Source organism: Hoplias malabaricus, chromosome 6 (genome assembly GCF_029633855.1).
Source record: "Hoplias malabaricus isolate fHopMal1 chromosome 6, fHopMal1.hap1, whole genome shotgun sequence".
NCBI lineage: Eukaryota > Metazoa > Chordata > Actinopteri > Characiformes > Erythrinidae > Hoplias > Hoplias malabaricus.
This window is the reverse complement of record NC_089805.1, coordinates 37,172,904-37,196,823: the sequence shown is the minus strand read 5'-3', so window position 1 is coordinate 37,196,823 and position 23,920 is coordinate 37,172,904. Positions and strand designations below refer to the sequence as shown.

Below are 23,920 nucleotides of genomic sequence, written 5' to 3'. Positions count from 1 at the left end.
TACATAGAATTTTCGAGAAGCGTTTCGTTCACAAACTAGTCCCGCCCTCCCCTACTCCGATTGGTTCGCTTGAGTGAGAAGGGGGCGTGGTGAAGTAGCCTAAAATCTTCTGATTGGACGATCTGACTGTAGCGCTACCGTTATTGGTCGATAACCTTCTCTGTAAAAATTTAATTGGTCAGTCTGCACGTCAGTAGTCCTTGTTTACGTCAGGGAAAGCTCAAGTACCTACCCTCATCTCGAGCAGCTATGCCGAAACGTAAATGTAAGTTCTTGGATGAATTAAAGGACCTAAAAGCACACATAGGTTCAGCTAAGCACACAACGGCACCGAGGGGCGAGAGATTTTGTGATTAAACACAAAATCATTTTTACATCGAGATGTTTGTGGCAGTTTTGTTCTTTATTTACTTTCATGCAGTTATCTCTACGAATTTGGAGTCAGTTCCTTCTACAGCAAAAAGAAGTCCCTGTCCCAGTTCATGCTTTTCAATGTTTGAAGGGCTCTTTGTTGTCTAACCCCCCCCCAAAAAAAAATGCCGTTTTACTGCCGTGAGCGGAGAGAGGCGAACCGTCCTCAGAATTTTATTTTTTAAAACTGCAATTTTATTAGATCCTTTAACTTTGCCTTTAACGTATGGTGTTGGGGTGTGTGTGTATGTAGCTGTAGTTGTGCTTGGAGGAATGAGCGAGTAGTCGCTGGATGCCGCTGTAGCCGCGGTGTGTTTCTGAGGAGGAGGGAGAGAGAGGGAGAGAGGCGAGCTCCATCCGTGGCAGCGTGCGGAAGAGATTTAGCGGGACTCTGAGACTGAGAGAGGGGTCAGAATCCACTGCAGCCCGCGGCCTTCACCTGCACGATTTCTGCTTCGTCGTGGAGGATATTCTGTCTGTGTGGAGCTGTGCATGACCAGGGCGGCGTGAGCAGCGTGGTAGCTACAGTGTGAGGTCAGTAACATTAGTGTGTGTGTGTGTTTGTGTGAGAGAGTGTGTGTTTATGTGAGAGAGTGTGTGTTTGTGTGTGGCCCGCGTGGTGTTTAGAGTCCGCACCTCACTTCACCTCAGCTAACGTGAACCGACTCACTGCCTTTTGGGCTGAGATGAGTTTCAGAGTGATCTCCACCTTTCTGCAAATGTGCCAGAACACCAACTGTTTTATCACATTGCTGCACATAGCTCTAGATGGTGGAAAATATCAGAGTAAGTTAGCTGAGATAACATTTAGTGCAGATGCTCTATTACAAAGCCTCAGTGAAATCCAGCTGTTCTATCAGTGACTCCGTTAACTCCAGCTGTTATTGCAGAGTCTTAAAGCACAAGCCACATTAGAGTCAGTCGCTTTGTAAAACCAGTAAAAAAAGGATCCAGCATGGACCAACCATGTATTCTGCCTTTTCAAAATCCTGCAAAATGCTTTGTTTGTTTGTAAACAGACCACACCATGGATACGTTTTACAGACAAATATTAATTGAGAGCAAGTTGATTTTGTTCTGAAGCATTGCATTGTCTACAAGTGTAAGGTTAAAGACATTGCTAATGTAAACAAGAGATTAGTGTGAATAAAGCAAAGCACTGGGATACTGCCTCCTCCAGTGAAGCAGTTTTTTAATGTGAATGAGTCTGTGAACGAATGAACGAGTTACACGTGGTGATTCACATCTTAACAGAATCCAAACAAACGTTTGTTGTTTTTATTTGTAAAGGCATTTATTTTTTCTGTACTTACAGTGTGTCCTTACCAGAAGCAGTTATAAATACTTTACATGCACATCTCTTTCAATCTCTCTATCAGAAGGTTGTTTTTGTTTTTAATTCAGTTTTAAGACAGATGCATGGCAGTGAGCTGTGGTAATGACTGTCATGTAATGTTCTTCATACGAGGAGCAGTGTGAGTCTGAGTCACCTGTAACTTCAGCACGAGTGGTTGGGGCTAAACTGCTGTAAAGAGAATAAATGTGATTTAGTTTGTTTGTTTGTTTTTGTAATAACACAAATAGTTCATTCAAAACACCCGCTATTGCAACTTGGTTTTACAAATTGACCACATGAACCTAGGATTGTTTGAAACGTTAACACTGAACTTTTATTTAATACAAACATTGTGTTAGTGCTTCATAGAAAAAAATAAAGGGCCCCCATCTGTTTGCAGTCACAATCACTGCAAACAGCACAGAGTAAAACGGACATTTCACATTAAAAACACCCCACATGACCGGATTTGCATTGTACATTGCAAAGTATTTCGTTAAATGTAGGAAAAAAAAAACAGCGGAATGAATCTTTAAACTCCTGCACCTCAGCGCTCTCCCCCTGCTGTGCTTTATAAGATGGCTCACTTTCTGCTAAAATATGGCTCGGTCCCTGCCTTTGTGCTGCTTTACGGTTTAGTGTTATCTAGTTTTTTTTTTACCAATATACTGTGTTGCCCCGATTATTAAAGTCTAGGCTCAAGTTCCTTATTTTGTTGCTCTGTTTTCTTTAAATACAAACACTGCTGTCGCGCCCACACTCGTGTTTAATGGACAGATGATAAACGGCAGCCTGTTGTTTCTGTGCCGTGCTGCAAAAGTTCCAATAAACACACCGCTCCAACGCTGTTTAGGCACGTCTCTGCAATTCTGGGACCGTTAGCGTTTCCCATTCGTGTTACATTGCTGCTAGCAAATATTTAAAACATTATAACTATTTGCCAGAATATCAACTTTATCACTGCCAAAATACATCAGAAGTGAAGTTCTCAGCAAGCTAATGGGCTAGCCCAGCTAACGTTAGCCAACCCGTTGCTAGGTTTATTAGCTGCCTAGCTTGTTTGCTGTTTGTAAATATTGCTTCAAAAGTCGACAGGCTACCTAAAGGATCTGTGTCATTAAAAAAATTATCTACCTTTTAGTAGAGGGTTTATAATTTTCTAAACCCATATTCACTCCTCGGACAGTACAGTCCATATAACTTAATAACAAAATTATTTTGTTCAATTATTTTTTCCAAGCCATTCACAATGAAGGTATATGAATTACATTGTATTTCTTTGCACATTACAGTCCAGCCTATCACACTGAGCTTATTTACATGTTAGCAACACAGACTAATTCATACTGTGCTATACATAGAATTTGGAAAATGTTTTTAAAGCTTTGCAAATAAGTGTACACGGGGGAAATTCCTGATTTAACATTTAGCTAGAAATATAGGATAAAATATTGGCTATGTTTGCTACAGTATATAATTGTGATGTATTGTGTGTGGCTTTCAGACTTGTAAGAGATGTCTGACACCTCTCAGAATGCAGAAGAAGAAAGTACAGTGATGAAGAGCACATCACAGGTTGGAGAGGACACAGCTGAGCAGAGTGGTGATCCTGTTGGTTGTACTGATGATAACACATTAAAACTGGTGAAGCCAGAGAATCCAAACACCTCCCAGTCTGCAGAAGATGAACTTAGTTCTCAAGAGGACCTGAAAGATGGGACTCAGGAGCTGATGAGCCAACAAGATATAGATAAGCAAGAAGAGGAAAAGCCAGAAAATGAAGAAATAAAACAGCAAGCAGTAGACACCAGACAAGAGGTGGAAGTTCAGTCACAGCATGAGGAGAATGTGAAGGAACAGCCAGGGTCAAAAGATAAACAACTTAATGAAAACCTGAAAGAGAAGAGTAATGTTGGCCAAGAGGAGGAATTAGAGACCCCGTCAGAGGCGATAAGGCATCAGAAAGAGGTGGCAGACGGAGATTTAAAGAGGATGAAGGCTGAGAAGCACCAGGGGGAGCCAAATGAGGAGGACGAAATCCCAAAAGAAAAGAACATGGATGAGGAGGTGGAACATGGCCACCAGGAGGAAGAAGCAAACTTAAAGAAAGATGAAGCAGATTTAAAGGAAGAAAAGGTTAGGCAGTATCAGAAAGAGTCAGAACACAGTGAAACAGAGACGGAGAAAATGGACAAGAAGGACCACAAACATGGTCAGGAAGAGGATATGGAAGGTCAAGATATTTCAATAGAGACAGACCGGAGTTTAGGTGCCCAGGATCATGAAGAGACACGAATGGATGTACAACCTGAGGAGAACACTGTGGAAGCAGTGAAATTAAAAATGAAACAAACAGAGGAGGAGGCCCCAGAAGAAAATGAGATGAAGCAGAGAAAAGATAAACACTGCGAAACTGAAAATACAGAGTCGGAGAGCTTAGAGGAATGTGAGGAGGGGATGAGATCAGAAGATGTGGGCCAAGAAGATGAAAATTGGATGGTTATCAGGACAATAGATGAGGACTCTGATGAAACATCAATGGATATCGATCGCAAGGAAGAGTCGATGCAGGGTGATTCTGAGCCCTGTGTGAACACAGGTAAGTGTGAACTCGAGAACTTGTGTTCTCGTCTGTGTCTGGAGCATGGCAGGAGTAGTGTTCTTTTTCACAGTGACCTGTTCTTAGAGTGAAGACAGAGGTTTGGATACTACAGACATCACACAATACTGATATTGGATTTACCTCCAGACCTTAATTAGTTCTCTTTCTTGCAAATTATGTTTTCCCACACCCCTGGTATGCACAGTTCTAACCACCAGTGATTAAGTGAATGTGTTTGTTTTACCAAAAGATAGCACTAAGGATCTAAAGCATGAATTGAAGCCTTCTGACAGTCAGGCCCAGACTTCTAATGTCTCTTCCCAAGATGTGTCATCTAACAAATCAGGTAATATTATTAAAGGACATTAATAATTACACCCTATTTTATATAGGCTTAGCCTACAAAGTGTTAAGACATCGGACGTTGTTAATCAATTTCTGTAGGTTAGCTACTCCATAAAAATATAACAGTTTTAAACCTAAAGTAGAATCTGATAATGATATGAAACACAATGACTGCGTTATGTAAGAATGCTCTGCAAATCATGAAAAAAAAAATTGCAGTATAAGTGTGATCTGTTCAAAATAAAACCCTTGGTATTGTATTTGGGTCACTGTGGAACATTTTAACATATTTTGTAAGCATGCACTCTGCTGACAAAAAAACTATACTGAGTGTGTTTATATAAAAAAAAACAACAACACATTCACATTTATCCTCTGACTAAATTTTTGACTGAATAAATTTGTCATTGATTAAAAGTCCCTTTAATTTAAATGAAATTGGAGTGTTCTATTTGGACTGAAGCTGAGTCCTGGAATGTGTGTCAAGAGCAGGACCTTATAAAGGAATTGCCATTGGATCAACCTCAAAAATTAAAACTCAAAATTGCAGGTCTTTGGGTGTGTTCTGAGTGTTAATAGATAGTACCTACACAATGTGGTCCAGAGGGGGACTTCTGGTGAACCTGACACAGGGGCACTGGTTACCTCAAGGTTCATTGATGTGCATTTAAATAACATCTATAACACAAGATTAATGCTTGTTATGATAGGAATATGTCAGAACACACAGTGCAACACACAGCTTGCTGGTCGGAGTGCCCATGCTGACTGGTGTCCACGGTCGAAAACGCCTACAGTGGGCATATGACATGGAACAATGGAACAAAGTTGTCTGGTCTGAGAAATATTTTTTCTTTTAAGTCGCATGGAGAACTGGATGCTTGCACAATGCTTACCGGGGTACAGATGCACCACCATACACCATGGGAAGAAGGCAAGCTGGCTGAGGCTGTGTTCTGATATGAAAGTCTGGGTCCTATTCAACCTAAACATCATTGCATGCAAAGTGTACCTCGCTATGGCAGTGGTTTTTTTATGTGGCAGGATAATAATGTAAATACCACACTGTAGAAATTATTCAGGTATTGTATGGGGAACAAGGCAAAAAGCACAATGTGTTCACTTGACCTGTAAAGTCTCCAAAGTTTCCAGGTTTCGTTCCGATTGCATCTCACAATGATCTCCTGCTAACGTCTTGGTGCCTGACACCACATTGTCCATTCATAGGTGATTGCGGAGTCCATGCCTTGATGGTTTAGAGAATGTAATGGGGGACCTACATAATATTAGGCAGGGGGTTTTAATATGTCTCAACATACATATTTGACTATTTGAAACAAACAGAGCAAGGTTTTTTTTTTTTAAAGTTTGCCCCATTATGTCAGAGGGCAATGTTAAAACCTCCATTTCACAGGAAGAATTATTCCCATTGGAGTTTAAATAAGCTGTTTGATGAGCTTGCATGAAAATACAGCCTGTGTTTACCTTGCTATGTTTTAAACCCTTGCTTTGCATCTCATTTTGTAAACATATTGCTCTTCTCCAACAGATAGCCAAATGATCCAAGATCTGAAGGATGAAATGATGGAATCTTCTATACAGACAGTGAGCACATTTTAAACATTCAGTTATCAAAGAGTGGTATCAACAGGAATTTATTTATGCTTAAATACACAGTTCATGCCAGACGTCCCTTCTTTCTCCCCAGCCAGTGCATCCTCTTCAGCCCGAAGAGGAAACCGAGAACATGGATCTTGACACTTCAAGTGTTCTTTCTGTAAAGGTCAAAGATGAACCAATGGATGAGGAATATGATCAAGCTCTTGTACCTCAGGGTCCAACAGGGAAAGTCAAGGATGAACCTGAAATTAATCAAGTGAGTTAAGGTTTTATTTCACACTTGTTGAGGTGAGAACTTTGTCTGTGGTCAGTTGTCATGGGTGACATGTGCCCCACATGGTATTTTGCTGTTTCAGTGTGTTGTAAAGTATGAGATCAGAAGAAATCTTTTTATTACAGTGAAACATTGAACTTTCACCTCACTGTAAAATATGAAAGAGTTTCTGCAGATGAACTGTTACAAGTTTTACAATTTAATCACTCTTACAAATATTTTATCACTGTATCATCTTCATATATCCAATGGAGAAACATCAATTTCTGTTATACAGTCTCTCAATTATTAAAATAATAATAATGATGACTTACTTATAAGGGTTTCTTTTGTACGGTTTTATGCAAAGTCGCCACATGACGTAAATATTTAGATGGGACTGACAAACCAGTTTTAAAGACGATTCAAGATGTATGGTGTTTTTATTTCTCATTTGCCATTAACCATTTTTGATGTTAAACAGGGAATGAAAACAGAGGATGAGTTCAAGATCAGTGCAGTGTTCTCTGTTGGTAAAAACTCCACACCTCAAGGTATAAAAATGAATGACCATTTTTTTCCTTTTTCTCTTTTGGAATAGCTTGTTTTTAAATGAATTGAAATTTACCAGAGTCTTTACAACCATGTTTATTTTCTGAATTTTTTCTTATAAATGCTTTTAGTTATCAAAAAAAAGTAATTTGTTGTCAAGAAGTCATTTGTTAATTGGTTAATTAAATCACAAAAAATGATTGTTAATGTTGTATGGTAGAAATCAAACCTGTAAGGAACAATAGCCAAGTTAATAGAAAGTAAGCAAAAGGTATGTGCTGTTATATATGCGTGTGACGTTCTAAGCATGTCATTTCATGTTCACTTTTTGTTCAGTATAGGGGTTAACAAGAAATAGATGTGGCCTGCAGGCTATTAACTGTTCTAGGTCATGGCCTGTTTCCAAGCAATTGCAGCACCCTATACTTGATAAAAAACCATTGCACATTTTTTTCACCCTCGAATGTTATGTTACTACATTTTCTCCATTCTAGGTTCCAGCACAGGCTCTGCAACTGTGAACACCTCAGCTAAAGCTCCATCCAACACCTCCACTCCTGCTGTGGCTTCTGCCAGCACTCTGTGTGTTGTGTGTTCAGGCTGTAAGAAAGTCCTCCTAAAGGGCCAGACGGCATTCCAACGTAAGGGCTCTGCTCAGCTCTTCTGTTCTCCACAGTGTCTCTGCAACACAGCAGCCGAACTGGTTATCAAGCCTAGCCCCAAAAAGATCTGTCATTGCTGCCTCAAGTGAGTCTCCTCCACAGTTGTTTCTTTGTAATCTGTTACATGAACAAATGAACAAAACACTAATTAAATATGTTCATTGCTCCAAATCCATAAAGTCGCTTTGATTGATGTATTTACATACACTGCCTGGCTAAAAACAAAAAGAATTTTATTGGAGTTAATTTCTGGACACTGGTTGCATTGTTCTCTGCTTCCAGGTGAGAAGCTGCATCTCTGAACGTGAATTAAAACTATTGTAGAGCAGTTATAAGCTTTGGGCCGATGTTTAGATTTCACTGACATTTCAAACAGACAATGCATTTTATTGCATTTTAAAGGTGAATAAATTGTTTATTGCATTATATTGAAAATTTCACTGTGTTTTCCATCCCTGTAGAGGGATTCCCAACCCAAAGGATGTCATCCTCTCCCCGGTGGACTCCGCAGGGACCATGAAGAACTTTTGCAGTCAAAAGTGCCTCAGCACCTTTAATTACAAGAGGGACAGTGCAAACTGCAGCTCAAAATGCAGCATATGCCAAAAACTCTGCCCTGTAAGTGGTGTCTAGATTAGAAGATTGGTCTGAGAAGATACTTTCTCCAGAAATATGATTTCACGAACGAAAGGCTGTTGGTCGTTTCTGATGTGTTTTTAAAATGTTTTTTATTTCTGCTAGACTCGACATGAGGTAAACTTTTTGGGCAGTGTCCATAAACTGTGCAGTGATGCCTGCTTCAATCAGTTCCGGTCCTCCAATAAGCTCACCATGAACTGCTGCGTCCAGTGTGGAGGCTACTGTTACAGTGGAGATGGCCAGTGCTTTTCATTGGCATTAGAAGGCAACGTTAAAAAGTTTTGCAGCCAGAACTGCACCACTACTTACAAAAAGGTAACGTTCAGGATTCTGTCTAAAGTAGGTGTGTAAAAATGAGTGTTTTCAGTTCTTAAATTTTACACAAAAACAAGAATACATACTTAATGCTTTGTGTAGTTTGGCTTTGTGCCATCCACAGTGCCACCCTGAAACCCAGCCGCTCTCATATTCAGTCAAGTCTTTCTCTTTGAATACATCTTTAATTGGCGTGTTCTACTGAGGACTTGATTAAATGTGACTTGATAAAATGTTTATTGCTATTCCTATGCTGACTTTGTTCATCTTCATGTAACACTGAATCCAAAGGACAAATTTATAAGCAAATAATGTTACTGATATTTTTCATCGTAGTAATGCAGGCACTGGAGGACACTTTCATTAAACTATGCCAATGTTGATGACTATACAGAAGCGCTTTGTTGTACTACAGTACAGTAGTAATTACTGTAGTCTATATTTTGCTCTGCATACTTTATTTCCAGTGGCCATGGTATGGCTGATTGATTTATATGATAACACTTTATTATATGTAAACACATATTTCCACTCATTCAAAATGTAGAGCGTTGTATGTGCAATTTACGCTAATATTGACTCAACTAAAATTCTAAATGATCAGAAAACATAGCTTGGTGTATACTTTTAATAAATTTGACTTCTCTACTGTGTAAACAGTTTGTGTATGTAGTGATTATTATTATTGTTGTTATCATTGTGGTTGATCAAACTTAAATATTAAAGCAACACTAGACTGAAAAGGGGCAGCATGGTGGCGCTCCAGGGACCTGGAGGTTGTGGGTTTGAGTCCCGCTTCCGGGTGACTGTCTGTGAGGAGTTTGGTGTGTTCTCCCTGTGTCCACGTGGGTTTCCTCTGGGTGCTCCGGTTTCCTCCCACAGCCCAAAAACACATGTTGGTAGGTGCATTGGTGACTCCAAAGTGTCCGTGAGTGAATGTGTGAGTGTGTGTCTGTCACTCTGTGAAGGACTGGCGCCCCCTCCAGGGTGTATTCCCACCTTGCGCCCAGTGATTCCAGGTAGACTCTGGACCCACCGCAACCTTGAACTGGATAAGCGCTTACAGATAATGAATGAATGAATGAATAGACTGAAATGAGATTTTATACTGCAAATATTTTGAAACTGCCATCATTAATGTGGTATAATTTTGTATTCATTATTTTTTTTATCTCTTCTGCAGAACTATGGGAAGCCTGTCCCCTGCACTATGTGTCGGGGTTATTTTGCCATTAGAGAGATGGTGGAGAGCACAAATTCAGAGGGAAACAGAGAGCTCTTCTGTTCCTCTTCATGTGTGACAGCTTACAAAGTGCAAACAGTGAGCTCATCAGGTAACTGGCTTTGTGCGTTTTTTCCCTCTACTATTTCTAACAAAGACGTAGATTGTTTCATATCACTTACAGTACATAGTTTCATCGGCCATCTTTGATTTATCTTTACATTTAAGCTTCTGTGGTGGAATGCAACAACTGTAAGCTTGTTCAAGTGCCTCAGTACCACCTCGCTATGTCAGATGGTACCATCCGCAACTTCTGCTCCTTCTCTTGTGTGGTTTCTTTTCAGGTACTGTTTAATCTTCTCTAAAACAGTCTGAGTTAACCATGGTCATTTCAGGATTTTTTTTATTTTTTATTTATTTATTTTTTTTTTAGATTTGTGAGGCTTTTTCTGGAAAAAGTTCTAACAACTCCAACCCCCTTATAACCGCATGCCATTTAACACTTCTTTTTATGGTACTATATTGATCAAGAACTGGAATATAAATCCAAGGTATTTGGCATTAACCTTTAGATCACACACTCTGTATAAAGTATGAAATATGTTAAGTGTTAGTTATTCAACTTTATGTTAATGGTCTAGTCACATTTTTTTTTTATCTTTTAGCTGGAAAGTTTAGGAGGAGTATATATATTAGTTATTTTAAATCTGATCAATTCCCCTGAAAGATGGTGAGAGCTTTATAGCATTAGATCTATATGAATAAAATGTACTTAATTTATTTTTCCTCTGATTGGGGTTTTTATTTATTTATTTATTTTTTGCTCAATGTACTGTAGCATTGCTCTGCACTTACATGGTGACATTTGTTTGGTTTTTCTGTGATTCCTTTTATGACCACTGACCAAAACATAAACCTCTGATTCAGTTTAAAAACAAGAAAATCAAATTTGCTTTATTTACAGTGTGGCTTTATTAACGTACTATGACTATATCTGACAGTATTTGACCTTTGTGAGCTTGTGGGGTTTAAATGTAAAATTTATAATTGTCATTAAATGTCCTTGTTTTGTTTTCATGTACCCATTTGTCTGTTGGAGATCATTTTTCTCATTTAATATTTTATTAGGATTCCTTCAATAAGACAAACACTCAAAACCAGCTGAATGTTGGAACCTCAACTCTGAGCACAGTAACGCCACAGTCTGTCCCGAAGCCTGCCTCCAGCAAACCTATTTCTGCAGATCCCAGCTCCTCTGGAGTTCTTCAGATACCAGCAGTGACCAAAATCCCTTGTGCTCAGTGTCAGCGTGCGTTCTTCCGCAAGCCTGAGCTGCTGGACTTTAAGGTAGTGCCTAACGATCATGTGTGTTGGTAGAAACTAGTTACAAAGCCTGTTTACAAGACTCTGAAATAAGGCTGCATTACAAGCCTTTTTTTGCTCAATTGTTTTATCTTAAAGTGAATTTGAACATTTTCTGTAGATGTTATCATTCATGTTTACAGGTGACACACATCTGTCTTAAGAATGAAAGAAATAGCCCCTTAATGGAAACACAATCAGTTATCTAGTGTTAATGATTCCTGTGCATTCCTGTATATATCCCCATGTAACTACATCACCTGCTGGACCACCTATAGTATATTTCAAACTATGAAATTGTATGTTGTTTTGTCACCTTATGTATATTCATATATAAGAAAATTACAAGAGAAAGATATTTAGCTATGGCTAACTTACATTTACAAAATCTGGTAATCTTTGGTGTGTTCTCCCTGAGTCTGCTTGGGTTTCCTCCAAGTTCTCAGGTATCCTCAGACATACATGTTGGTAGGTGGATTGGTTATTCAGAATTATCCACAAGTGTGGGTGACTGTGAGTGTGCTGTGACCTGTGATTGACGGGTCTCACATCCAGCATGGGTTCCTGGCTTGCAGCCTGTGATTCAGATCCACCATGACCCTGAACAGGATGAAGTGGTTATGGAAAATGAATGACTGACTGAATTAATGTATAATCTGATAATGTGAACTTAGCTTAAAAGGGAAATGCTGATGTCTTTGAACTATATGTAGTTGGGTTCTGATTTTGAAAATTTGGAGAATCGTTCTTTAAATAAATGTATTATTATTTGGAAGAAAATGTTAGTGAATAATGAACATTCTAACTATGGGGTTTGAATTCGCTGTAATCCTGCAGGGAAAGATGTATGCGTTTTGTGATAAGGCATGTGTGGACGAGTTCAGACGGACCAACTATATTATGGCACAGTGTGTTTACTGCAAAATCGACAAGGTGGTGAAGGAGATAAAGAGGATTAACAATGTAGACTGCTCTTTCTGTAGTGAGGGTAAGGCCATAAGTGCTCTTTTTGCTTTTCCACTTTTTTTGTATTGGAGCTCCAGCAGCATGTGTCTGAAATAGCTGCTAACCTATCAAAGGAAATAAATATATCTCTGCTTCTGCAGGCTGCAAGCTACTCTACAAGCACGACCTTGCCAAAAGCTGGGGCAAGAAGCACTGTCGCAATTGCATGTACTGCAACAGCACATCTCAGACTTTGGTGCCTGGGTTATTCTCTGGCAAACAAGAGGAGTTCTGCGGGGTTGAATGTTTGTCGCAGTATACTCTGTTATTCTGTCAGGTAATACCAGTTTTTTAAAATGCTCATGGAACAATTAAATGTACTGATTTAATTTTCATAAACACAGAAATGGCAAATTTATTTAATCAAAAAATATATAAAAGGAAAAAACAGTAAGCACATGTGGGTATGAGTTTAAAAGTACAAATAGAGAATATATCATGCAGAAAGCCACACTTCACTACGATATAGAGCAGTTGTGAAATCCTAATGTCTGAGGTTGTACAAATGGCAATATGAACAATCAGCTCATTGTATCTGGAGTACCATTATACATTAAGGCCCTTATAAATACATTCATATTAATGCATTAAATTAATTAATGCTTATTTCAGTCATAAACTATTTAATATAGTTATCAAACCCAAGAATAACCAGAGCAAGGTTGATCCTTTAATTATTTTATATATTCTGACATTTTTTGATGGTTGTGAATTGTAATGTGTTGAAGTATATGTGCTTTGTCACATTCATCTCTTTTAAAGCCTCATATCAGCTCCACTGACCATACATGATCATTTTATAGTTCTACTATTACAGACTGTAGTCCATCTGTTGCTCTGCATATTTTGTTAGTCCCTTTTCACAGTTTAATTCAAAGGTCAGGGCCACCACATTGCAGCAGTTATGATTTGGCAGGTTGCTCATTCTCAGTTTTTCTGGACACCATACACAGGACGCTTTTGGCTGCAGTTTTGATTGGTGGACTATTTAGCAGTGACCCTGAGTGTTTTTTAAACTCCAGCAGCACTGCTGTGTCCGATCTGCTCATTGGCACAACATATCCAAACAGTGTCACTGCACCACTGAGAATGATCTACCACCCCAATCATACATGCTCTTTGGTGGTCCAATGAGGGTTTATTTATTTAGTGTGCAGCTTTATATGTTTGATAAAGAATAATGGAAATTAGGTATTATTTTAAGTGTTTCTTTTTGAATACATTGCACAGGTGGCTAAGTGTAGCACATGTAAGCGCGCCAAGAAGATGGTGGAATCTGTGAAGTGGCTGGGAGAAATGAAGCACTTCTGCAGCTTGCAGTGTCTGATGTACTTCTGTAGTTTACATGGTTACCCTACAGCCGCTGTCCAAACTACCACCAACACAGCAGCACCCCAGCCCACGGCCACCCAGCCTGCAGTCACACAGGGTAAGGCAAAGAAAAATATTAATGATGGCAGCATACCAAATACAAACCAGTTTCTAAAACGAAAGTATCACACAGGAAGCTTCATTCTTTGAAAACGTTCCTGTACACTAGACAATAAGAGAGAACTGGCACACAAAACGCCTTTTGGCTACAAAGTTTTCACTATTATGGGGACAAAAAATGTAAAAACCCCCTCTGAAAGAATGCATGGCTGAAAAAGACAGATATCCACCAGAAGAGTGTGCAGTATGTGCTGCACATACGAGTGTCTGTTTCCTCCATCTTCTTGTCGAAATCACTCATTTCACAGCTGAAGCTTTCACACCATAGGACTATCTGATGTTTTGACTCATAAAAATCAAACATTATGGAAAACATAGGATATACATATTAGGGCTGCACTGATTTAGAAATGTTTGGGCCAATACGATAACTGATACAGATATTTATATAAACAATAATCGTATTTTTTCAACAAATTCTTTTTATCATAGGACAAGCCTTTTCTTCAGTATCTGTACATTTCTGTACTTTTTAATTTTATGTTTTATTAGTTGTAATTAATTTACGTCTTTTGAAAGATTTACTGCTGGTTCTGCTTGAACAGTTTTTAGAGGGGTGCTCTAAATTAGTGCAGCGCCGGGTTTTTCGATGGATAGAGCGGCATAATTAGTTTGAAGCAAGTGAGTGTTTGAGTTTTTATCATAGCGTTTTTAGTAATAAATTCAGAAACTGAATGACTCTATCTATTTTCATGTGTTTTATATAAGAAGGGCTCCTGCACTGTGGTGGTTGAGAGTATCTTTCTGTGGTTTAACCTGCTGTGTGTGTGTTTACTCCGCTATCTGTGTGCGCGTGTACTGTCACTGATATTTTAAATTGGTTTTCACCATGGAGAAATTAAATCCCAGAAACTGTTTTCTGCAGAAACTATGAAAAACGTCCACACAGCAGACACATTTGTGTATCTACAGGCGTCAGTGTGTATGCACAAGCACAAAAAGCACCAAGTCATTGGGTGTAATATTGGCTAAAATTCCAATATCGGGCCGATAGCAGTAATTAAAAGATCCAAATATCGGCAAGTAATATATCGGCCACCGGTAATATATCGTGTATCACTAATACATATGAATGAACAAAGCAGAGTTAAAATCATGGTACAAATTAGGGCTGAAAGATTGTTTAAATAATAGTAATATAATCAAATTGTGTTGTGTTATCAACAACAAAACATACAGTTTTAATCAATCAGAGCCAGTCAAGCACTGTTCTGTGTACATGACAACAACCAAAAATAAATCACTGTGCTCAAAATTAAGACCAGATCTTCTTACCTAATTGGTTTAAATGCAATTATAAATAAATTATTTTCAGAAAAATTTCAGTTAGATATTTATCCCTTAATCATTCAACCAAATTCTGTACTTTATTATGTACATTATTTCTTATATTTAATTGTCTTCACTTCTGCAGTACCAGTCTCCATAGCGCCTGTGCTCCAAACTACTGTGCCCAACACAACAACTCAAACATCACTGGTTACAAAAGAGGCCACACCTGTTATTGCCAATGTTATATCATTATCTAACAACACCAATGGGCAACCTAATGTCCTAGGAAGTACTGCCTTACAAGGTACTTTACCTCCCTCTATTGCTGTCTTCTTCCCCTTACAGCTGCATTAGTTAAGACTTCAAGTTGTTCTTAGTTACCAGCTCATGTTTAAATCTTCTGTTCTAGGGACTGTTCCTAATTCTATGAAGCTAATTGGAAATGTAAGTGCACCACACCCCACTTCCCTTCAATCATTTACATGTAGAATAATTCAGTTGTTTGGATGTGTTTAGGCCTTTGATTTTATGAATTGATTGATTAATGAATGTACACAAATATAGGAATTGTAATATTTCTGTGAAATTAAATTAAGGTAATTACACACAGTCTGTTTAAAATTATTTGCTAAATAAAATCTACTGCTCGTTTAGTTGAGTCTGTTGTTAACAGTTATTGTGTTTTTTAGGCCAGCACTCAGACAGACGATGGGAAGCAGTCCTCTTCTGCACCACCCAGAATGCTGAAGAACAAAGCTTTGCTCTGTAAACCCATGAGCCAAAACAAGGGCACCTCCTGCAAACCCAACACGTGTGACATGAACGTACAGACAGGTGCTTATCATAATTATTTTCTGTAATGTGAATCACACATGTCTTTCAATACTTATACGATGTGTTTATACCCACAGAGAAAACAATGCCTGAAGTAGTAGTGTTACCTTTACCAGTGCCAGTGTATGTTCCTGTACCTATGCACCTCTACTCACAGTACACACCACATGCAGTGGGACTTCCTCTACCGGTGAGCTGCTTAAAAATATAGAGCCTTGTGATATTAATAAAGATAATTTTATGCATTTTTAAGATTTATTAACTTACTTGCCACTTTTTTATATTACATTATTATCACACTAACAACATTATATTTTTCTGATATGGTGTTTGTTTTTTCAAGTATTTAGTCAGCTATTTTCCAAATTCTCGCTGCATTACACATCATTGATTCAGATCATCATAATCAGGCGTCAATAGAGGACCCTGTAATCCGAGCATACCTTGTCACTTGGAGCAAGGACTCTATGAACTGAAACTGGCTTCTCACTGACAGCAGACTACTGACCATATTGTCGATAACATTGAAATCCTGACGATGAACAAACCGTATGGAAGGGTATCCGGTATTAATGTGTGTGTTAATATCATTCTCCTCATCCTCATCAGAACTAGAGTCTGAACCACTAGAATCTTATGAGGATGAGTCATCAAATATGTGTGTACCCATCACTACATCCAAGGCTTTTAATGGAACCAAAATATGGTCCTGGAGCTGCAGTACTGATATACATGGCTTTGAGAAAGTATGTTTTGTCTTTGATTTAGCCTTGGGCTTAGTGCCAATGTTACAGGCTTCAGGAGCAAAGGCACAGTCTTATGGTGATGGCAGAGTTGCCTTAGACATTGACTGTCTATTGATTTAAATTTTTAAACATAAGAACACAAAGGATGTATTGAGGCGGTCCTCCATTTAGCTGTATTAAAATATGTCTTGCATGGAGACACCTCCTTATCAGATCCAATTATATTTATTATATATATTATATATAAATATATATATATATATATATATATATATATAAAAAATTAATAATAATATATATATATATATATATATATATATATATATATATAATGTTGGTGTGTTCTCCCCGTGTCCGCGTGGGTTTCCTCCGGGTGCTCCGGTTTCCTCCCACAGTCCAAAAACACATGTTGCAGGTGGATTGGCGACTCGAAAGTGTCCATAGGTGTGAATGTGTGTGTGTCTGTGTTGCCCTGTGAAGGACTGGCGTCCCCTCCAGGGTGTATTCCCGCCTTGCGCCCGATGATTCCAGGTAGGCTCTGGACCCCCCGCGACCCTAAATTGGATAAGCGGTTACAGATAATGGATGGATGGATATATATATATATATATAAATTTTTTTTGTATTGTTACAACCCTACTATTGAAGATTAAATCACCTCTGCTTTACCCTATAAAGTCATGAGACCACTGATTGTTCTCTCTGTCCCTACAGGTACCCGTGCCCATGTTTCTACCAACGACTCTTAACAGTGCCGAGCAAATAGTGGAAACTATTAAGAAAATAAAAGAGAAGATTCCAGACAACCCACTAGAAGCAGATCTGATCATGATGGCTGAGATGGTGGCAGAAGACAGTGAAAAGGAAAAAACTGTCCCCCATGGCAGTGACCAAAGTAGGAAGCTTTACAGTGCATATATTATCATAAAAATGGTGTATGTGAGTTATAAATTGAGTAGCTATTAACCTGAGGAGCCTGTCTTGTAGTTAACGGAAAACTAACACTTACCCCAAATGTAGTTAATAATTATTTATTTAGTTTTGCCATTTACACACCAGGGATAATGTAAGGCAATGCAAGTTTATTTATATAGCAAAGTTAATACAATGCGGTCATTAAAAAAGATTAACAAATAAGAAAATGCAAAGATTTAAAGAGAATAAAAACACAAAAATATGGTTAAAACAAATAGACATAAAAAGGATTAAAAATTATTCAAACAACGAAAAATATAAAGCATTCAGACATTCCTGAGATTTAGCACCTCGGGGCTTTTGCATGGATACAGTTTTATAAGTATCTGAAATTGACATTACATTCAAATGTAAGACATGAAATTCAAATAAAAGATTAAAGTAAAAAAATGTTTATAGATAAAAGAATATTAAAGTTTATTAAAGATGCCTATAGTAGTGTATATAGGCTTTAATACTATTGTTTTTGGTCAAAATGGATATTGAGCACCATTTATTCATTTTTTAGCATCAGAATAAATATGAAATGCAATAATATTATGTTTCATTTATTTCCTTTATTCAATAATTTTTATATTTGAGAAATCTACCATGGGAATTAATGGAAATAAAATGGGAATAATCAAAGCTAAAGGTGAGAAATTTACATATAGTTGGTAAAAAATATATTGAAACATAATCTTGGCTAAAATAATTAGATATGATACTAAAACAGTTGAATAACAAAGCTGCTCCTCAATCCAGGGCAAATGGCACATTACACACTGAAGGGCTTTTGAGACCACACTCCCTGCACTGTTCATTACTCCATCACATTTACAGAATATGTCCAGATAATTTCTAGAAACCTGACACTCACCTACTGAAAACACACATTTAAACCAAAGGACTACGTATAGGTACATTTTTACAAGGTTCATATTTTAAATGACAGTAATAGCATTGAAACATTTAAGCAACTATTAAATCAAGGTGTAATGTGACAGTTGCTTTCTATCTGGTAATTCAGAAAACCTCAAAGCAATTTCATTTAAGAGACTAGTATACCAAGACTAGCAGGCTAGCAAGAGTTTAGCTTACCAAAGCTAGCAAACATATATTTTTTTGCCTACCTATATTATTATTATTATTATTATTATTATTATTATTATTATTATTATTATTATTATTATTTTGTTTGTTTCTGTAAACAACAATTATATTAATACTGTGTTTTATTTAACATTTTGAAGACCATTAGCTTTAGGGTTTTTACACTTTGTCATTTTATTTAACAGAAGAATGCCACATGCATCAACTATGATATCAAATGTGTCAGTTATAATTTGTATTGTTATGCCTTCTGCTGGTGACAAAAAAAAGTACATTGATGATAATGTATGATATAGTTCCTTTAAATTATCCAATATTTCCTATTAATTTCAATAAATCCCCAAAGTTCCCAAAATTTCCATGGAAGGTTTACATTTTGGAATATTTCCAAAGTTCCCATGGAAAGTTAACGGTAATTTACTGGAAATGTATCAGATATTTTCCACCCCTTTGCAACCCTAATCCTGACAGTTACACATTTTTGGACACATTGCATTTTCAGATTTTTTTCAATTCCAATATGATACATAAATGTTGTGTATCAGATGACATCGATCCAGTACCGTTGTTGAATTAATAAACTGTTACCTCACTACATGGGCTTGACCTAAAGGGAACTTCTACCACTGTAGGGAACTGCAGCTCTGTCTGGATTGTTTACGTTCAGAAGTTCCTCATCTTTTAATGTGGAATGGTATGTTTGAGGAGAAAACAATCTTGTTGTTTGTACGTGGCTGAAGTTTAACTTGTCTGCAAGGGAAAATGTGTTTGTAAATGATGAGAGACAGTCCTTTGTCTTGCTATCCAAAATCCGATCCAGCTAATTTTGTTTAGTATCGGGCTCATAATCGATCCGAGTATTGGATCGGTGGATCTGTAATTGCAGAGGCATTGTGTTCTCTCAGTGTAAAGATGGTGATAGTTGGCCTCAACAATAAGCTTATTACCAAACATTAAAACTGGCAGTGCAGTCATATCATGGCTCTTTTTCACACAGTGTCTTAAAGTGTACTTACTGTTTTTCTTTCTCAGACCAGGAAGACAACTTCATTGAAGATTTTGATTTGGAAGCCCTGTCCAGCAATCTGAGCTGGGAGGAAGACAGTGTCTCCAGTGCCTCTCGATTTGGTCGAACCTCAGAACCCGAGAAAGCACCTCCACATGCACCTCCCTCCAAATCAGCTGTACGGTCACCAAGCCCCACACCAGCATCCACCCCAGAAGAGCCACACATGGACCTGGAGGCTGACTACCCTGTTGGTAAGAGCTGACATGAGTGTTACAGATAAATCCCATAAAAGAAATACTTGCAGTTGACTGTTAATAATGTGATCATTTTGTGTTTTAGAGTGTTTTGACCTTTTGGAGAAGCGTGCACAAAAAGAGAAGACTCCAACATCCAAACACAAAACTCGCAGGAGAGGTCGAGACTGTTTCCCACAGAAGAAAAGGGTAGGAACATTATATTCATACACAATTTTTTTTTTTTTCTCATTTTTTTGTAATGTATTATTTTTGGTTTATCTTTTTAATTTTGATCAATTAAGCAAAGAAAATAATCTTTTTAAAATATGTAAAAGATATTTGCTTACTGGATGGCCTCAGAAATGTAGCTGGTTTTCTTTTTATGTAAAATAATAGATGCAATAAAAAACTGTATGCTCTGCTCAGGCTGGCCTTGCGTGTTCGGCTTGTCTCCCAAATTAAAGTGACAGTCTGCATGTTATTTTATGATGTATATTTTATACCCCAGTATATAATTTGCTGAGATTGTTTGCTCACCTTAAACAATTCCCAATTGTCGCCCATGACGTGCTGGATGTTTCTGCAGCCTCGTAAGCGCTCTGGAGGTTCTGCTGTCTCACCGGCTGGACTTCCAGAAGTCACCAAACTGCACCATGAGTATGGAGTCAAAGCATGGAAGAGCTGGGTACGCTGGAGAAATGCACAACCCACTCTAGAAACTCCAAAGTTTGGCTGTGAGTCTTGCTTAATTTTCTGAAACTTTGTTACAACAGGATTCTGTCATTCATTTAGAATTATTCAGCACCTCCAGATTTTTATATTGCACATCTTTTTAGTCAGGTAGGGATTAGTTCCAGAACTGAAGCATTTATTTTTTATGTGTATGTAAATTTCACTTGACTCTGTAAAGCTTTTCTTTCCTTCACTGAACCAGCTCGTAACATGATATTAAAGGAGGACTTGTTGCAGTGTAGCACAGCTGAGTTAAGCTACGGCCTCTGCAAGTTCATCAATGAGGTTCGCCGACCCAATGGAGAACCGTACAGTCCAGACAGTATCCATTACCTCTGTTTAGGCATACAGCAGGTAGGATAGACGTGCATTGCTTTTTATTTGTGGAATGTTTTGCCTTCATGTGGAAATAATGTGTTTCCTTGTTGAAATTATTATTATTCTTTTTTTTTTTTTTTTTTTTACAGTACTTGTTCGAAAATGGTCGAATGGAGAACATCTTTGCTGACCTGTTCTATTCTAAATTCAGTCAAAGTATAACCAATTTACTCAAAGACTGGAACCCAGTTATACTGCCTAGTGGTGAGAAGTTATAATATTTTGGAATCATCTCTGATATCTCTGTAATTGAATTATAAATATACATGCCCAAAAAAGCATTGTCCACAAAGTTAAAGGTTAACTGTTTTTAACAGAGACAACTCATTGTGATTTCCTCTTAGTTTATATGGGGTGTATGATTAGTAGTAACAAAAAAGTACTACTGCTAATGTGTGTGTGTGTGTGTGTGTGTGTGTGTGTGTGTGTGTGTGTGTGTGTGTGTGTGTGTGTGTGTGTGTGTGTGTGTGTGTGTGTGTGTGTGTGTGTGTGTGTGTGTGTGTGTGTGTGTGTGTCCAGGCTACGTGCACTCTCGAGTGGAGGAGGAATACCTGTGGGAGTGTAAGCAGCTGGGGGCATTTTCTCCCAGTGTGCTCCTCAACACCCTGCTCTACTTCTGCACTAAGTTCTTTAACTTTAAGACAGTGGCTCAGCACCGCCGCCTCTCCTTTGCCCACGTCATGCGCTGCACTCGCTCCAACAACAGCGGCAAAGTGGCCTCTCTCCGCTTCTACCCACCTGTGCCCAAAGACAGTAAGACTCAATGTTGAAGTGGCTCCTCCAAAAGTGGGCTTTATTATTTTTCTTAAACAGTATTGAGATTGTTTCTTATACTTAATCCTTTTTATAAGAGCATCTACATAATTCTGTAAGAATATATACAAATCTGTATGAACGTAATTAAATATGATTTCACTTTAACTTTTTGTACGTTTTGTAGGCAACTCAAATGCAGATGGAGTCTCTGCCAAGAGGAAGAGAGATGATGAGGATGATGAGAGGGATGAAGGTGTGTTGGAAATGCAGGAGAACCCAGAGAATCCCCTCCGTTGTCCAGTCCGGCTTTATGAATTCTACCTTTCCAAATGGTAGGTCAAAGACTCTGTTCCAGCTGCAAATCTGCTTGAATATTGATTGAATTAATAATGAATTTAGGGTGAACATATTAAAGGGAGGACATTTTAATATTTTGGAAAATGAGAATTGCTTATTTAGTTCATTAGAAAATTCAGTTGTTGATAACCTAAGCTTTTTGTTGATGATTGTCTGTTTTGTCTGTTTGGCTTTTTTTGTTTTACTAATCTTGTTGTTTTAATTATTCCAGTTCGTCTTCAGTGAAGCAGCGCACAAACGTTTTCTATCTGCGTCCTGAGCGCTGCTGTGTGCCCAACAGTCCCTTGTGGTTTTCCTCTATGGCACTGGATGATGAAGAGCTGGAGACTATGCTCACTCGCATCCTCACTGTCCGAGAGCTCTATGTGGAGAGAGGGAAGCCCGCAGGCGCGTCCGACTCTGACGTGGCGTCCGACTCTGACTGAAATGTGTACATACTGTCTCCCATGCAGTCCCTGGACTTAAATTAGTGGAACAACATAACTCTTGTCTTTCAGCAGGAGATGCAGAATGTCCTCTTGGAAAATTCCTCCTTGTTACACACACACACACACAAATTTCCAAATTTTTCTCATTACAGTTTATCAGTACCAGTATACCATTAAGTACCAGCACTTGAGGACAATGTAATTGGACACAAAATACACAGGCACACTGCTTTTTATTAAAGTAATTCTGGACACTAAGTCTATTTGTTGTGCTGATGCTCAGTTTTTCCTTTTATATCTTTATTATCTGGTGCATTTTGTTCAGAATTGTTCCTATGAAAGAAAATGGAAAAACACACAGCAGATACAAACTCATATCACCTGGGACTCATTGGAAGAAGCTATACGTTTTATTGACTTTAGAGACAGAGCATGATGTTGACTGTTGTATAATGGTTCTCCATTACACATTTTGGAAGCTGTTTGGTAACATTGTGATTCATTCACTTTCCATGTTATTCTGTAACACTAAAGAAATACACACCAAACCTAGCAAATTTGTGCCCATTTTTAAGACGTGTGTTTGGTTTGTTTGAAAGTCATTTTTTATTTAAATGATAAGCTGACCCATGTTTTGGTTCATGCCTGTAAACTCTTATGTTAAGCTTTTTTATGGATAAAATGTTTTTTGATCACAGAAATTGAAACTGTGCATCATTTTACTCAAAATACATTGTTTATTAAAAAAAACATTTTGTATTCAAACAATTAAAAAAATATCTTGAAAACAGCTTTTGATACAAGGACATAATACCAAGCTGTATTACTCAGTTGTGATTTATCTATGAAACTGTGCATGCAGTCACTTGATATATTTGTCACATTCTGATAGCATGCTCCCAAATCCCTTCTAGTCATTTACACAAGGTAATTAACTCCTAGCCCCACAGAAGGCACTGTAGTTTTAACTTGACTTATGTATAACATAAGTACAGCAAGTGGTTCCCTTATTCAGGGGAAGACACCCTGGTTTGGATCTCTTATTATGAGAAGTAACCGCGACTCTGAACTAGATAAACTGTTACAGACAACGAATAATGTTACGTATCCCAATAAGCACATGCTACCTTTGGGCCACCTATTGTGATTTCTTTCACCAGTTATCCTTTTCTTTTTCTACCTATAGTCAGAAAATTGACAACTGTCAGTGATAAAGTTAGCACTCCTGTTATAAAACAGTCCAGAAAAATAGAAAAGTAAAATTCCTACTGGTTCACTGCATCAGTAATA

General features: G+C 38.0%; 1 protein-coding gene across 4 annotated transcripts; it reads left to right on the top strand.

Moving 5' to 3' along the window:
- The first annotated feature begins 226 nt into the window (after positions 1-226).
- On the top strand, positions 227-23,349 carry zmym4.1 (zinc finger MYM-type containing 4, tandem duplicate 1). Of its 4 annotated transcripts, XM_066674146.1 has the most exons (29): positions 227-265; positions 665-945; positions 3,252-4,346; positions 4,600-4,695; positions 6,244-6,299; positions 6,403-6,570; positions 7,052-7,121; positions 7,614-7,866; positions 8,243-8,399; positions 8,523-8,735; positions 9,919-10,069; positions 10,186-10,301; positions 11,086-11,304; positions 12,157-12,307; positions 12,426-12,601; positions 13,555-13,753; positions 15,230-15,391; positions 15,497-15,531; positions 15,777-15,921; positions 15,999-16,111; positions 17,382-17,562; positions 19,767-19,994; positions 20,083-20,186; positions 20,566-20,713; positions 20,914-21,065; positions 21,179-21,293; positions 21,609-21,842; positions 22,030-22,177; positions 22,414-23,349. In XM_066674146.1, the coding sequence occupies exons 3-29, from the start codon at positions 3,263-3,265 to the stop codon at positions 22,625-22,627; spliced, it is 5,088 nt and encodes a 1,695-aa protein (XP_066530243.1). In that variant the 5' UTR covers positions 227-265; positions 665-945; positions 3,252-3,262; the 3' UTR covers positions 22,628-23,349. The 4 variants fall into 4 exon arrangements, with proteins under 4 accessions (XP_066530243.1, XP_066530242.1, XP_066530245.1 ...); XM_066674145.1 differs by lacking the exon at positions 227-265 and having other exon boundaries at positions 469-945; XM_066674148.1 differs by lacking the exons at positions 227-265; positions 15,230-15,391 and having other exon boundaries at positions 469-945.
- The last annotated feature ends 571 nt before the right edge of the window (positions 23,350-23,920 follow it).